Below are 16,709 nucleotides of genomic sequence, written 5' to 3' on the forward strand. Positions count from 1 at the left end.
CAGCCCCAATGTGGACCATTAAACAACGACGCTCGTGACCAGCGGCGGTGTTGCCGCACCCGTGACCTCCCGTGGCGAAGTTTTTCAAGCGCGAAATGAGAAAAGCAAAAATAAAAAAAAACACAATTGGGGAGTACGGCTAGGATGCAAGTTCGGTAGTCGAAATTCAAGAGGCGAAGCAAACGCGTCACGTGACAAATGGGAAATATTGCAACAATGACATCAAGCCAATGGTCGAAAATTAATTCCCCAATAGCGCCTCCGATTAGCACGGTTCGCTACGTACGGTGCGAGAGAAGATCAACATACATAGCTATGTAAGTCTGCTCGGCGAGATTAGGATTTTTTTTTAAGGCTCACTTCACTCACCGACTACGCTTGGCCCAGCTTGCTTTTTCCGTCAGCACGGGCCGGTGCGTTCTGGGGCTAGATGACCCCAGTAACTTAACGACGCTCACTGCAGCGCGTGCTTTCCGATGTGCTGCGGCCGTCTGGAACGCTCTTTCTTCCGATGTGAGGAAGCCGCTGGAGAGATGCAACTTTGAATCGTCCAGATCGAAAACTCATTTCGTGAGGACTGCTTTTTGTGTGTCAGTTTGTTGTCCTTTCCCCGCACTTACAATGAACGAGCGCGGTTGGCTACGTACGGAGCGAAAGAGAGAGAGGGGGTAGAGAGGGAGGGGGGGGTAGAGAGGTGGGGGGGGTAGAGAGGTGGGGGTAGAGAGGGGGGGGGGATAGGGAGAGAGGGGGTAGAGAGGGGGGGGGTAGGGAGAGAGGGGGTAGAGAGGGAGGGGGGGTAGAGAGAGAGGGGGTAGAGAGGGAGGGGGGGGGTAGAGAGAGAGGGGGTAGAGAGGGGGGGGGAGAGAGGGGGTAGAGAGGGGGGGGGGTAGGGAGAGAGGGGGAAGGGGTAAGAAAGAGGAGCAGAGAGCATTCATCTTGATGTTTGTGTCTACGAAAGAAAGTAGCACAGATTGATTTTGTTTCACAAGTGGAAAATGCGTAAAATATTTCATTAAAAAAGGGGGGGAGGACATAAAGCAAAGCAATGGAAATTTTTTTAAATGATGAACGAAGCAAAGTGCCGACTAAACCAAGCATCTTCTTGTTTCCTCTGATCCTAAAGAGCAGCATCGGAGGCCGTCGGACTGCAAGAAGGGCTGCGTGCAGAACGAGAGAGAGAACGAGAGAGAGAGCGAGAGAGTGAGCGAGAGAGTGAGCGAGAGGTGGGGGTTTTACATAAAGCTAAGTTTACAAAAAAAAATTACGAAATGATGAACGAAGCAAAGGGCCGAATACACCGAGCATCTTCTTGTTTCCACTGATCCTAGAGACTAGAGAAGGAACGAAGGAGAGAGCGAGAGGAGGGGGGGGATCGAGTGGAGCGGTGTGGCCACGTGGGGGCGTGGACCCCCCCCCACCCACCCCCCCGGGTATTGCCTCGGAGCGCCTCCGTGGGTTATTTTAGGCAGCTTATTGAGTCGTGTCGTTGGCTCTCCCCTCTCCTCTCTCTCCACTCTCCCCTCTCTCCTCCCCTCTATCCTCTCTCTCCCCTCTCTCTCCCTTCTCTCTCTCTTTTTTACGATCAGTGGAAACAAGAAGATGCTCGGTGTAGTCGGCACTTTGCTTCGTTCATCATTGCGTAATTTTATTTTTTACATTTTTAAACTGCTGCTGCTGCTGCTGAGGCTGCTGCTGCTGCTGAGGCTGCTGCTGCTGCTGAGGCTGCTGCTGCTGCTGCTGAGGCTGCTGCTGCTGCTGCTGAGGCTGCTGCTGCTGCTGCTGATGCTGCTGCTGCTGAGGCTGCTGCTGCTGCTGCTGCTGAGGCTGCTGCTGCTGCTGAGGCTGCTGCTGCTGCTGCTGAGGCTGCTGCTGCTGCTGCTGAGGCTGCTGCTGCTGCTGCTGAGGCTGCTGCTGCTGCTGAGGCTGCTGCTGCTGCTGCTGAGGCTGCTGCTGCTGCTGCTGAGGCTGCTGCTGCTGAGGCTGCTGCTGCTGCTGAGGCTGCTGCTGAGGCTGCTGCTGCTGTGGCTGCTGCTGCTGCTGAGGCTGCTGCTGAGGCTGCTGCTGCTGCTGCTGAGGCTGCTGCTGCTGCTGCTGAGGCTGCTGCTGCTGCTGCTGAGGCTGCTGCTGCTGAGGCTGCTGCTGCTGAGGCTGCTGCTGCTGCTGCTGAGGCTGCTGCTGCTGAGGCTGCTGCTGCTGCTGATGCTGCACGCTGCTGCTGCTGGACGCTGTTGCTGCTGCGGATGCTGCTGATGATGCTGCTACTGCTGCTGCACACTGCTGCTGCTGCTGCTACTGCTGCTGCTGCAGATGCTGATGGACGCTGCTGCACGCTGCTGCTGTGGCTACTGCTGCTGCTGCTACTGCTGCTACTGCTGCAGATGCTGCTGCAGATGCTGCTGCTTCTACAGCTGCTGCTGCTACTGCTGCTGCTGCACGCTGCTACAGCTGCTGCTGCAGCTGCATGCTGCTGCTCATGCTGCTGCTGATGCTGCTGCTGCTCACTGCTGCAGATGCTGGCCGCTGCTGCTGCTGCTCAATGCTGCTGCTGCTGCTGATGCACGCTGCTGCTGCTGCACGCTGCTGCTGCTCCAATCAAGGGGTCAATGTCTCGTTCGGTGAAAGGTTGGGGGTGTTGCCATGTTACGTGTGTTGAACTTTTTTCGCAAATTACGTAGCCAACGGTGCAAAAATCGGCAGGTGCTAATTGCAATTGGCAGAAATAACCTGTCGGTGATGTTCATTGCAATAGGTCGATTGTACACCTACTGCACGCGTTTGCAATAATGTGGTGTGCGTGTGTGTTAGTCGGGAGCGGTGGTGCAGTGGCAAATATCTCAATCTGCCCTGGGTCTCCTCTAGATCGACTCAGCCTTAAATGAATACCTTCTGCTGTGTGTATGTGAACATACAGCAGTGGGAAGACAAAGGTGGTCGGGCATGGTGTTCATGTGCTGTTTCAAGCCTTCACAGGCACTTGCGAAAAGCACTTGCCCCAACAGTCTGGTGAAGGCTGCACGGGAGATTCTAGATTTGAAATTTTCGTGACTGCAAGGATCCATACTCTTTGTTTTTTTCGGTAAAGTCACGTAGGTAAAAAATAAAATAAAATAAAAATATTATTTTTTTTGTGATTTTATTTTATTTAGTTTTCACCTACGTGACTTTACCGAATAAAAAAAAAACCAAAGAGTATGCACGGGAGATCTTTGTCTTTTGGGGTTTGTTTTTATGTTGTCAAGCAGATTGAGGGCAATTAACACTTCTAATGAAGTCAACGTCTGCAGAAATTCTGAGAAAAAAGTTTGTAAGAAACTATTTCTTGAATAATTCTGGACATCATTATTCACCAGCGGAACATCACGTTACTCGAATTGCAAACGTTGCGGATTTACACTCCAACACACCGGTGTGACTAATTCACGCGTTTTGTTTAAGTGACAAACCTTACTAATTGGCTGTGTGTCCGGTGGTGGTGGTGGTTGCGGGTCGAACGACACGTTTCTATTTACGCGATCTAATCCAGAAAATACGTGTTTTTTTGTCAGCCTCTGCCATCTCCCTTGCGAGAAGAACTCCTGATCTCAATGAGCTCTCACCTGATGCATTGCAGAGATCATCAATGAGTCGATGATGACGATGTCGGTGGTGGGGAGGTTGTTTTAGCCAATGCAATGAATTCACTATGGGCGCCAAAGGTGGCGAGATGTTAACCACCTCGCCTGGTATACAGGAGGTCATGGATTCGATCCCGACTCTGATGCCTGATATATATTTGGAGTTTGCATGTCTCTCTCTCTCCGTGGTCAGATGTTAACTACCTCGCCTGGTATGCAGGAGGTCGTGGGTTCGATCCCGACCCTGACGCCTGCCGTATATTTGGAGTTTGCGTGTCTCTCTTCCCGTGGTCACGTGGATTTTTATCCGGGTCCTTCAGTTTTCCCCTCCACATTTAGAATCGACATCACGCGTTGCAGAGTATTTGGCTGCTAGAAATGTCCACGCAATGATAAACCACTTCGTTGAGCTATCATTTGTGGCATGGTCCCTTCTGAAAAAAGAGCTACACAGCTCAGTGGGTCTTACCTGGCGAAATAAAAAAAAATAGATCGTTATTTCGCAGAACGTGGCAGTTGTGGTGGCTGCTGGGTTATTTGGATGCCCACATTTCACTCCGCGCGCAGTCGCTCCCACCTCTTCCCATTGTCTTGCACTCCCACCTCTTCCCATTGTCTTGTATTCCCAATTTGGGCCTCGCGCTGAGCGTTTCCACCCTCCGCGGGCGTTGCTAAAACACAAAACATAGCCACGGAGGACTTCGTAGGTTGTTGCGATCGTATCCGATTCAGCGTTTACATGGTCCATTCGAAAATAAAGAAACCCCCTTTTGTCTGGCCATTGTCGTCCCACGCACGCAAAGACAAAGGCCCTTTCCTTAAAAGTCCCGAGCCAGAGCTGGACACGTAGCCCCAGGCAGAGGTCGCAAATGGGTTTTGATTCCGTACCCGTACCTGGCCGCACCAGGGTCGCAAACGGGTACCCGTACCCGGCCGTACCCGTACCCTACCCATACCCGGCCGGGTATGGGTAGGGTACGGGTATCGGGTACCTGATTGCGACCTCTGGGATGAAGCCATGTTGCAGGCGCGGGTGGGTTGATTCTAGGAACTTGAATTGTGAGAAGAGACAAGACGTTGGGAAATGAGTGACAAACGGTTACTCACCAGTGACTCACGGCCTACCCGTACCCGTACCCGGCCGCACCAGGGTCGCAAACGGGTACCCGTACCCAGCCGGGTACGGGTAGCCGGGTATCGGGTAGGGTACGGGTATCGGGTACCCGGTTGCGACCTCTGGCCCCAGGATTCCGAGGCACCGAGGTAGCACCGCTGAGACCCTGGGCTGACATCCAGGTATCGGCCACGCGTTATTGAACTGGGTCCACGTGTTTTGTGAGTTGATGGCTTCAACCCAGTCGTCGTCAGTGGACGCACAGAAGAATCGTAAAATTTGGTCTTGAATTTTTTTTTACAATTTGGTGAAAATTCCCTCGAAATGAGAATCGCCGACGCCTGTTTGGCTACTGCGTGACACATTCTTCTAAAGTGGGTGCACATGGGAAAGTGCAGTGAGTGCAGTGTGGATGAGGGTTAATCGAAGGGACTTCACAATGTCATCTTCCACAGGTCATTTCTCTAACAGTGTGGGATGGAAGGGGGGGGGGGGTGATGTTACTAATCTGACAAATTGCTTAAACATTATTATAGACTGGTGGGATTCTACTGAATATATAACTGTGCTTCTCAAGGAAGACTTGAGTGACAAATTAAATAAAAACACACAGCACGATTTAATTCAGCTTCTCTCAATGCCTTTTAGGTTTTCCTTGAAAACGAGACTCCTGCTTTCATTCCGTCGTTAAGTCTCGCTCACCGTCCATCATACCTTCGAGCGACACGCCCTGCCCTAGCCCACGTTCACTTCCCTTCACAATCGGCACGATGTCTGTCACTTTGCGTGCGTCCTCTCCTCCATACACAACCCGTTCTGTCTAACGGTGCAAATTCTGCGCTTCTTTGCAGACTTTCGTGACTAGCATTACATTGTCTTTGTCAACGCCCGCGCCTCTGATCCGCATGTCATCGCGGGTCATATGCACCGATTAAACACATTCCTCCGTAGGCAACGTTGCGTGGTAGGCTTACATCAGAGTACGCATACCACGGGCGGCTATTGAAGGCGGACCACGATCAAATGATCAATGGGCGAGGCAAACAATTGGAATAGTTGTGCAAAAAATATAAAATATTAATTCCATGCCAAATGCGTTTAGGCGGGGCCTATCTCAAGGCTGGCACGTCCCAAATGTTGGCCTGGCTTTGTAGCCGGCACCAACGCAAGCCCACCGTCGCTACCGTCACCGCACCAAGCGATCGATTTCTGGCTGAGTCCACCGAGATGGAGGTCCACACGCCGCGCTCGATCGCCAATCCTGCTACCGCCGCCGCTACCGCTACCGCGGCTGCCGCTGCTGCTGATGATGACGGCGATGATAATGCGTGCGGGCAGGAATCGAGCTGTGGGGGGGCTGCTTGTGCGTAAGTGGCGACCGGCGTTCCGTCGAATCTGCCGTCCGGTAATGTGACCATTAGCGCCGCGCGCACTCTGCCAATTCCGCAATTGACCCACGTGGCGAGATTGCCCTGACTCGGCTCTCTCGCGCTCTCCAGGCAGGCAAATTGACGCACGTGCCCAGGGCCGCGCTTTTTTGTCTGACCGCAGAGTCAGCCGGCGCGGGGGGTTTCTGGGAAAAGCGCCCGAAAGCCGCCGCTGTTGGTTAGTACCGCGTGCGGTGTGGCGCGGTTGGCATTGGTCCCCGCTGCAAGGAATGGAATGTGCCCGCGCATGCCCCCCCCTCCTCTGCCCTCAGCCAAGCTCCTGCCCAGTGAAGCGTCCAACGTCGAGCCCCAACGTTGGCCCGACGTAATGTGTTCACTGGGCCGGGGTGGGGGGGTTCTTGGGCTGTCTGCAACGCTTGGAAGCTACGCCGCCAATTGCTGCTCGCCGCCACTCAGACAAACGGAGACAAAGACCCCCCCCCCCCGCCCCCCGCGTAGCCTGTGACAGACTGTCTGTCAAGTGCTGTTAGCGAGCGCCTATGAAGGCCGTCACGGCGCACGAGGGGGTGGGTGGCCAGCACCACGCGCGGCCGCCTTTGTCTCCCCAGTGGCGATGTTTACACACCGCACCGGGTACTCATTTGAGGCTGAGTCGACCTAGGGGAGGCCCAGGACCGGTACAGATAATTATCACCACTGGGTGTTGGTGGCCGTGAGCGGGAATCGAACTCGGGTCGACGGATTCGTAGCGCAGCGCGCTAACCGTTACACTGCCGCTCCCCACTCAGACACGCGCATAGACACACACATTATAAATGTTGGTTTTTTACCCTTTTATCTGGCAACAAAACTGACACCTTTTTTACAAGGAGTCATGTTTGCATTGACCACAATACCTGCGGTCGGAATGCAAACAAAAAACATAACTCTGATAATGTATGCACTGTCCTTGAAATTGATTGGTCCACATCCGAGACAGCTTTCCTTAGAGCCTAGTCTCACATGGTGTTGGACCAGATGACGCCAAAAGGCGCACTGCTACTGGCAAAGGAGGTTCCAATTATGATCATTGTTTTGATTTGTTTGTTGCTCTTTGTTTTGGTGCCATTTCTTCATTTGTCAATCCATGTTTTATTTTACTTGGCGTAGTAGGGTTTTTATTTGCCTGGTGAGCGTGGGTGTGTTGGGCTTCTGTCGCTCCGTGCATAGCCAATCGCATATATGGGATATGGTCCTCATATATATAATCAACATACAGCGTTGTGGGATGCTGTTGGTATATATAAAATGAAAAGATTATTATAATCTACCACTCATAGCGCGCCGAAATGCGATCAAAATGGACTGCGGCCAAATCACCAATCGCCCACAAGGCCATATGCCAGCAGCTCCACGCCTTCTTTCTTCCACATATGGCCGACGGCTGATCAGTGATTTTAACCGCTGCCCGATGTTACTGGAGTGTTACAGCGCCGCCACCGCCGTGCGGCATTCGCTCGCCCTCTTAGGGAGAGAGGCGCGAGCGGGAGGCACAGAAAGTGCTCGCCACGAATGAACCACGATACCTCGCCGGTGTCGTCAACGAGCGTAGACCATCGCGCGACACTCCGGTCATCCTCGCAGCAGCAGCATCAGCGGTGGCGGCGGCGGCTGTTGGCTAGACAATCGAACCAAAAGGACGATCGCCGTGCCGTGCGCTTTCGGATGCACGTCTGCGGCCCACTGGAACGCTCTTCCTCCCGACATTGGGAAGCCACTTGGGAGCTACGTTCTTTTAAAGCATCGTCCAGATGGACAAACTCGTTTCTCTAGAACGGCCTTTTTATTGTGTTTGGTTCGTTGTCCTTACCCACCCGCGCCTCCGATTTAGCCCGGTTGGCTACGTACGGTGCGAAAGAAGTTCAACGTGCACACGTGCCGCTGGCGAGCGGGGTAGGCAGCGCCGACCGTGCGTTCGCATGGTCGGCCACTTCCCCGCTTGCGTGTGGGAGGGAGGGAAAACAGAGGGCCCAGGGGATACCCCGTGCATGCGAAGGGGTGGGCGGCTCTCAATAGGGGCCGCACAGATGGATTCACCACGAAATGCCGCCTCCATCTCCCTCGTGGGTTTGGCCGCACCGCGGTTCTCTGCTGCGATACGCCAACCCTTTGCCTCGCCGAGCACCGGATTACCAGATTACAACCTGCAGGGGGTGGCGTGGATGCTTACAATACCCCATGCGCTCTTGACTGCCCGGTGCTGATATTTGCACAATAAGCCAAGCGCTTATTTTAGGCTGCGTCAACCTAGAGAAAACCAAGAACACCCTGAAATGTCACCTATTTTTTTAAGGCCACAGTTTCATTGGTGAATGTGTTTGCGCCTTTTGTTATTCGTATCCTTAAAAGGCTGTTGGAGCAATTGCCGTTAGCGAGTAGCACCCATGAAGGCCGGCACGGCGCACGAGGGGGTGGGTGGCCAGCACCGCGCCCGACCGCCTTTGTCTCCCCCAGTGGCGATGTTTACACACCGCACCAGGGGGTACTCATTTGAGACTGAGTGGACCTCGGGGAGGTCCAGGACCGGTTCAGACAATCGTCACCGGTGTTGGTGGCCGTGAGCGGGAATCGAACTCGGGCCGCCGGGTCCGTAGCTCGGTGCGCTCTAACCGCTGCACCACCGCTCCCCATCACACACACACACCATGCACCAGCCCTTGGATCCCCACTAAACCAGGCCATTGTGTTCCCTCCTTCACTGATTGTATGGCTCTCACTAACCCCCACCCCTCCCCTCCCCTCCCCACTGGACCCGGCACCCCCCAGCCCAGCCCCCCAGCCCCCCAGCTCCCCAGCCCCCCAGCCCCCCAGCCCCCCAGCCACCCAGCCCCCCAGCTCCCCAGCCCCCCAGCCAAGTGGAAATGACTCAGAAGCTTCACACGGATGGGGGCTCCCTTTGTTAAAGGTCGTCGTCATGGCAACGGGCAAAATAATTCCTACGGCGGCGGCAGAGGAGGAGGCTGTTATTAGAAAGGGATTTCGCCTCCCTTACCCCAGGTGGTGTGCGGAGGAATACGACGATGATGATTGTGATTATTTTATTTGTGCGTCGGATTAGGCCGTGAGCTGGGCTATTGTTTGTTTTTGGTGACCCGTGTATCATAGATCCATTGCGGGAGTGTGTCTCTGTGTGTGTGTGTGGTGTATTTATCAGGAACCGGTCTTGGGCCTCCCCTAGGTCGACTCAGCCTCAAATGAGTACCCGGTTGCGGTGTGTAAACATCGCCACTGGGGGGAGACAAAGGCGGCCGGGCGTGGTGTGTTGGCCACCCACCCCCTCGTGTGCCGTGCCGGCCTTCTAAGGTGCTGCTCGCTAACAGCACTTGCCCCAACGGTCTGTTAAGGCTACACGGGGGATCTTTGTCTTTGTGCATGCCAAGGGAAGCCAAAAAATCTGCGCGGACGTACAAAGGAACGAGTGAACACGCTGGTTTACATTAATAATAGCAGCAAGCCGCTCTTACGCTACGAGTTGTCTTTCACGACGTCTCAAGGCATCGACCGGGCACGCAAAAAGAACAAAGGGTAATAAAGTCGGTGCCAAAGTGAAAGCAGGGGAGAAACGAAGCTGATTATAGAAGAAAGATCTTTCCCCAGAGCCTGATCTCCAGTGGTAGGGGTGGTACCACAATATGGGTGGGGGGGGTCCCACAACCTCGTGGGGGTTAGTGGTAGGGCTGGACTCTTCTCAGCTGGTGTGGTTGGTGTTAGTGGTAGGGCTGGACTCTTCTCAGCTGGTGTGGTTGGTGTTAGTGGTGGGGCTGGGATCTTCTCTGAGTTGGTGTGGTCGGGGTTACAGGTCCAGCTAGCGACAGGCTCACGCTGCCAATGACCGAACTTTGCTCTCTTTCCCCAACCGCCAGGTGTGGCCTCTTCCCCCACCGTTCTCCGTGTGTGCTCACGTCTCCCCGCTCTGTGCGCCCACTGTGTGCCCGCAGGGTGTATGCTGTGCCTGGGGGAGTCGAACTTCTTCCGGTTCAACCACCCGGCGCAAGCGATCCGTCTGCGAAGTGGACTGCAGCCCGCTGTCGCACAGGGTGAGCAGAGACCGGCCTACCGGTATCTAAATCATCACGAATACACGTCTAGCGGTACTGCACGTGATGCAATAGCATCTTATTACATATCCATGGTTTTTTTTAACAGGTAAGGCCCACTGAGCTACGTAGCCATTTTTTCAGAAGATACCTGGCCACAAAAGATAGCTCAACGAAGTGGCTCGTCATCACGTGGACATTTGGAGCGGCCACATACTCCGAACGCGCGGACGTCGATTCTAAATGTGGAGGGAAAAACCGGAGGACCCGGAGTAAAATCCACGTGGACCACGGGGGAGAGAGACACGCGGACTTCAAATATACAGCAGGCATCATCAGGGTCGGGATCGAACCCACGAACTCCTGTATACCAGGCGAGGTAGTCAACCTCGCCTGGTATACAGGCTGACATGAAATAGAAGCGGGAACTTTGGAAGTCAGCGTGTCTTTGCCCATGTATGGTGTCATGGCGGTGAAGGTGGCGTGTTTCAGGCGTTTTGGATCGCTAATTGGACACTTTAATACACGAACGGACATCAAATAAAGCGAAAAGCAAGTACTTAGACTTGTTTTATACCTGTGTAAGAGCAGGAAAGTATTTCAATCCATAATAGAGTTTTTTTTTGGGGTTATTGGTCGGTAGAGCCTATGTGTCCAAAGTATTTAAACTTATAATATATATGTGTATAAGAGCAAGAGTTTTTTAATTTGCATGTCATCAGTGCGAACGAATCATTTGTGGATCGTGGTCAAGCGGCACGCCCCCCTGAACTCCCTTCCCTGGGATTGGCTAAGGCGCCGTTTTCTTTGACGCCGTTATATGGGCAAAGACACACGCCCGCTTCCAAGTGTCCGCTTTTATTTCGTGTCACGGCTTTTATCGTGTTACAGCGCGTCACCTCCCCCCCTCCCCCCACCAGCCGTGGGGTAATGGTGAGCAGCCCTACTGGACTTGCAATCCAGAGGTTGCCGGTCCGATTCTATCTCCCGGTGCGGCAGTTGAAACAACGGTGCAACCAACCGCCCCGCTCGCCGCCACTGTCCGCCGTACAGTGTAAAATGGGTACAGCACAGTCGATCGGCAGGGTGTAAACTACGGGTTAGGGCCCACCTCTTCCGACACCTCTGGTCAACATGGAAGAGTAGAACAGTTATCATCTAGAATTCTCCCTGTTGGAGGTCCTTCCACGGACAGAGGCGTGCGTGCGTGTGTTCAATTTCCTTCGCGTCGTACGTAGCCGACCGTGCTAATCGGAGGTGCGGGATTAGAAGAGCATTAAAATGATTAGAATTGCACCGTGCTCGTATGAGAATCGCACCGCGCGCTCACGTGTAAGCATGTTGGAGAACACGAGCGGCCACGTGCCTTTTAAAACCACCACGGTGTCGTAAATGCCACGGATGTCTGTTTGTGTTCCTTGTGCCGCGGCAGATTTAAGCAACATGATGAATGGCAACCACAAGTCTAAGCCCAAGAGCCAGACTACCTCACCCGGCGTCCTAGCGGGTACCAAAGCCAGTTCCTCGCCCGGCCGCTCCTTCATGTGCCCTCCCACTGTCCCTCCATCACCCGGCGTCGACTCGAGCCCCTCCCCCGCCGTCCACCGGGGGCCAACGACCGCGTCCAACGCGCAGTACCAGACGAACCTCAAGCTGTACATGGGCTCGCTGGGCAAGCACTCGCCGGCCGCCAACTCTCCCGTGACCAAGTCGGCGCCGGCCGACGCGACTCCCGGCGTCGCGGGCAACTCGCGCTTCTCCTCCTCGTCCTCCTCCTCCTTCGCGACGGTCGCCACGACGACGGCCGCGACGCCGTCTCCCACGAGCCCCGGCAACATGTCGGTGGGCTCCTCCAGCTTCCGCGGGGACCCCGACAACTCCGCCTCGCCGCTCTCGACCGCCTCCCCGCTCTCGTCGCCGTCGGCGACCGGCAGCTCCAACGGCCGCTCGGACGCCGTCCCCGTGCCGGCCCCGCGGTCGTCGAGCTACTCCCACGGCGTCGCCGCGCCGCCAGCAGCGGCGGCGTACGGCGCGAGTGGAACGCCCTCGGCCCTCGCAGGGTACGGGGACGACGACGAGGAGGAGGAGGAGGCGTCGCGGTCGAGGGGCGCCGGAGGCCGAGCGGGCGGCAGGGGCTCGTCCGATGGTTACTGGAGCAAGAGCGGCCGCGACTCGGACTCGTACGGCTTGACTGCCGCCGGAGGAGGAGGAGGCGGAGGATCCCAGTACCTCCCCCCATCCTCTTACGACGGCGGGAGGTACGAGCGCGGCCGCAAAGAGCCGTGGGATGTCCTCTCTCCGGGCGACCGTGACGGCCGTCGGGACGCGTGGGAGGGCTGCCCCTCGTCGGACGGCGGTGGCCGGCGTGCCTGGGACCACCGCCTGCTCGCCGGCGCGGGCGGCGACTTCGACCTGGCGTCGCTCCGCGGCGGCCCGCTGGGCTCCTCCAGCGTCGACGTGAGCCGCTTCAGCCCCGTCGGGCCGTGCCGCCAATCTTCGAGCGTCCCCTCCAGCCCTCGCCTGCCGTCCAAATTCCAGCACCAGCAGCAGCAGCAGCAGCAGCCTCCGACGCCGGGCCAGAGGTCCAGGGCCCTGCAGGAGTACTCCCAGAACCAGTGGCGCGAGCAGTACCTGCAGGACGCGAGCGTGCTGGCGCGCTACGGCATCGCCATGAGCGACTTCGGCGACGGGCACGCGCTCGCGAGCTACGGCGGCCGCCGCTCGCCCGCGGGGCCGGGCCGGGCGGCCGACAACTGCCGCGGCGCGAGGGAGCCCCCGCCGGCAAGCCCCTCGTCCGCCCGCCGTGCCCTCGCCTACCACTCGCCGCTCAAGCCCACGCAGTCGACGCCCGCGCTCAACTGGCTGCCCTCCTCCGCCGCCTACCCGCCGGACGTCACGGCGCCGCCGTCGGGACACCACTACCACAAGCGGATGGGCCGCGCCGGCGGCGGCGGCCTCGACAGCCCGCTGCTCTCCCGCCGGGCCCAGCAGGCGGGCGCGTTCGAGCGGAGCCCCTCCCCCGGCTCACCCTCCGACGCCCGCCGCGGCCGCCCCTACGACCCCGAGCCTCCGCCGTCGCCGTCCGTCCTGGGCGCCCTCCCTCCCAGGCCGAGGCCTCAGCCCCGGGCAGGCGCCGGCAGGAGCCCGAGCCCGGCGCAGGCGTACGCGCCGGCGGCGCCGCAGCCGCGGCAGAGGACGAGCTCGCTGGGTGGGCAGGGAGTGTCGCGGGCGCTCGCCAGGGCCGCCGCCGCCTCCTCCCCGGGCGTCGCGCCGGCGCTGTCGCCGCTGATGGGGGGGGGGTTCCGCCCACGCAAAAACAGCATCTCGGAGATCGGCGCGGACGAGGGAGAGCTGATGGACTACCACCGGCGCCAGCGCGAGGAGCGGCTGCGCGAGCAGGAGATGGAGCGGCTGGTGAGTGAGTGCGTGCGTGCGTGGGCGGGCGGGTGGGTGCGTCGGTGAGTGGGTGAGTGGGTAGCTCGGTCAGTGGGTGTGTGGGTGAGTGGGTGGGTGGGTGGGTAGCTGGGTTAGTGGGTGCGTGGGTGAGTGGGTGAGTGGGTAGCTCGGTCAGTGGGTGTGTAGGTGAGTGGGTGGGTGGGTGGGTAGCTGGGTTAGTGGGTGCGTGGGTGAATGGACGCGTGGGTGAGTGCGTGCGTGCGCGGGCGGGCGGGTGCGTCGGTGAGTAGGTAAGTGGGTAGCTCGGTCAGTGGGTGTGTAGGTGAGTGGGTGGGTAGCTGGATTAGTGGGTGCGTGGGTGAGTGGGTGAGTAGCTGGGTCAGTGGGTGCGTGGTTGAGTGGGTCGGTGGGAAACTGGGTGGGTGTGTGGGTGGGTGAGTGGGTGGGTGAGTGCGTGGGCTAGATTAAGCAGGACGATGAAGCAAGTAGAAATCTGCGCAAAAACAGCTGCGTCAAAAGTGATAAATCGAAAACATTGAGTGTAATGAATTCCCCGAAGCACAAGTCGGCTCAGGCAGATTATTTACAGTATGATCAGAGCACGATTACAGCTAAGTAACAGAAACATTAAACAGTTACAGCGTGGCGATTGTACTAATTTTTTTTTTACCAGGTAAGGCCCACTGGGCTATATAGCTCTTTGTCAGAAGCAACCTGGCCACAAATGAGAGCTTAACGAAGTTATTACGGGCAAATACTCGAAACGCTTGTTATTTATAAATGTGGAGGGAAAAACTGGAGAACCCGGAGAAAAATCCACGCGACCACGGGGAGAACGTGCACATTCCAAATATACAGCAGGCGTCAGCGTCGGGATCGAACCCACAACCTCCTGTATAGCAGGCGAGGGAGTTATCATCCTGCCACCGTGGTGCCCCGGTCAGCCACAGGCAGAGGAGAGGGGGAGGGTCACCCTGATCCGGCCTTGGCCAGGGCCAGGGAGCCAACAGCGTGGATGGCCAGGAGGGATGAGAGGGCCATTCCACACACACGGAGGCAGCGGATGACCTCCCTCCCGTTGGTCAGGCGAGTAGCGTGAGCGGTCAAGCAAGCGCGCTGTCACCCGTGCCGTGGACCCCTCTATGCGGGATTACGTTGCTCGACAATGGACGTTCGGTGTGAAAACCAAAAAAAACACATCCTGCCGAGCTTCCGAAATAGCCGCTTGGGGGCACTTGGGGACACGGACGATGGGGTCGCTCGGAAGTCGTCGCCGGTGCGCGGTGCTCCGGTGCGCGGCTCGCATTACGGGCGCACGCGCACGGTGGCGGCGGGGGGGGGGGCAGCGACTCGTCACACGCGTGACCCTGTCCCGTGTGGCCCTAACAACTATGAGCTATTTTTACTTGAACCAGGTAAGGCCCACTGAGCTGTACAGATCTTTTTTCAGAAGCGACGTGGCCACTAATGATAGCTCAACGAAGCGTGGGTGCGTGTATGTTGAACTTCAATTCGCACCGTACGTTGCCGACGTGCCAATCGGAGGTGCGGGTGAAGGACGACAAACTTAAACACAAAAGTCAGTTTTAAAGAAATGCGTTTTCAATCTAGATTTGAAAGTGCATAGCTCCGGACAGACGATGCGGCGACACACACACACACACACACGTCAGTACGTGTGTACTTAGGTGTGTGTGTGCGTACGTGCGTACAGACGCGCACAGGCCGAGGGTGTGTGAGACAGCTGCTGCCCGGCCAGTATCAGCTTCGCGGGATAAATAATGCATCGGAATTGGCAGCGGATGTGCGCACGTGTCCGCTCTCGCTTTCCTTGAGCTGGGATTTCTCTCCCCTCGCTCGCTCGCTCGCTCTCCCTCTCTCTCTCTCACCGGTGCTGTAATGTGCGATCTGTTTATTTGTGAAGGTAATGTTGCTGCGGAGAGACCGACCGGTCTGTCTGTCAGTCCGTGATCATTATTGTTGACTCGACATTCCATCACAGATCTGTTATCTACAACATCCCATCAGATCGAGGTTCTGACAGTCTGCTCTCCTGAGACCCCATCATCATCAGTGACCGGTCTGCCTGGCCGTTCTCTAAATTTCAGCTGTGTAGCCCATCTAGAACACCGTAACATTGTACATCGGTGAGTCAGGCCGGCCAGCCACGATGCTCTACAAAAACAAACACCGAGACCACGGCGTCCACGGAGCAACACAAACCCCTCGGCTTCCGATTCCGGGAGAGAGAGAGAGAGCCCAGAGCTGCGCGCAGTATTCCGGCTCGGATGTCCGCAACCCGGGGGGTGGGTGGCTCGCGTAGTCTGCCCCCGTCCCTGGCGTGCCGCTGCTGCCCGACCCCCCCCACCCACCACCCCCCCTCCCTCCTTCTTCGATTCGCGAGCACCGATCCGCCGCGCGACGCTCCACGGCTCCACGGCTCGCCGCGTCAACGAGCCGCCTCGGCGTCGAGTGGCGACGACTCCTGTACACGGAGCGAGCGAGCGTCGGTCAGCGCTCGTTTCTGTTGGCCGCTGGCGGAAATTCCACGTTCCTATGGAGGGAGCTGAGGCTAAGCGCCCCCCGGTACAGGAGTTAACTCGGCTGTGGAGTATTCCGCGCATGTCCTCTGTCAATCCGCTGCTGGATGAGAGAGTTCCGATGTTGTGTGGGTCATGGGAGGTTTGTTGACCACGTAAGAATGGGTTTTACCCTTTCTGGCAATACAACCGTTGTGTTAAGATGTTAAAACGCCAAACAGAAACCGTTTTCCAAGGAATCATGTCTGCATTAACCACACGTACTTGTGGTGAACATGCAAACAAAAACAAACCCATGCTCTGATAGTATATGATGATGCATTGTCTTTGAAACTGATTGGTCCACACCAGAGACGGCTTTCTTCAGAGCCTAGACTCACACAGTGTTAGAACCAGAGGACGCGAAAAAGCGAATCGCATTTTGTCTGTCCGGCTGGCTAGGGAGGTTCCGTGATGAAGTTGACCATACTTCACCACGCTGCTCACTGTGGGATGCTGTGGAGGCAGGGAAGCGTAGATGTGGGAAGGAATAGAAGTGCAGTACAACGGTGGATTTGTGCGATCTCTGCTGCCGGCTGTCG

At 56.7% G+C, this 16,709-nt stretch overlaps 1 protein-coding gene across 1 annotated transcript in view; it reads left to right on the top strand.

Moving 5' to 3' along the window:
* LOC144728584 (pleckstrin homology-like domain family B member 1) overlaps positions 1–16,709 on the top strand; it is a 121,338-nt gene that overhangs the window by 51,691 nt on the left and 52,938 nt on the right. Inside the window, 2 exon segments of the mRNA XM_078608114.1 lie at positions 10,094–10,192; positions 11,625–13,606. Of these exon segments, the coding sequence (XP_078464240.1) occupies positions 10,094–10,192; positions 11,625–13,606 (2,081 nt within the window).

This window comes from Lampetra planeri, chromosome 29, assembly GCF_965212315.1.
Source record: "Lampetra planeri chromosome 29, kcLamPlan1.2.h2, whole genome shotgun sequence".
Classification (NCBI taxonomy): Eukaryota; Metazoa; Chordata; class Hyperoartia; order Petromyzontiformes; family Petromyzontidae; genus Lampetra; species Lampetra planeri.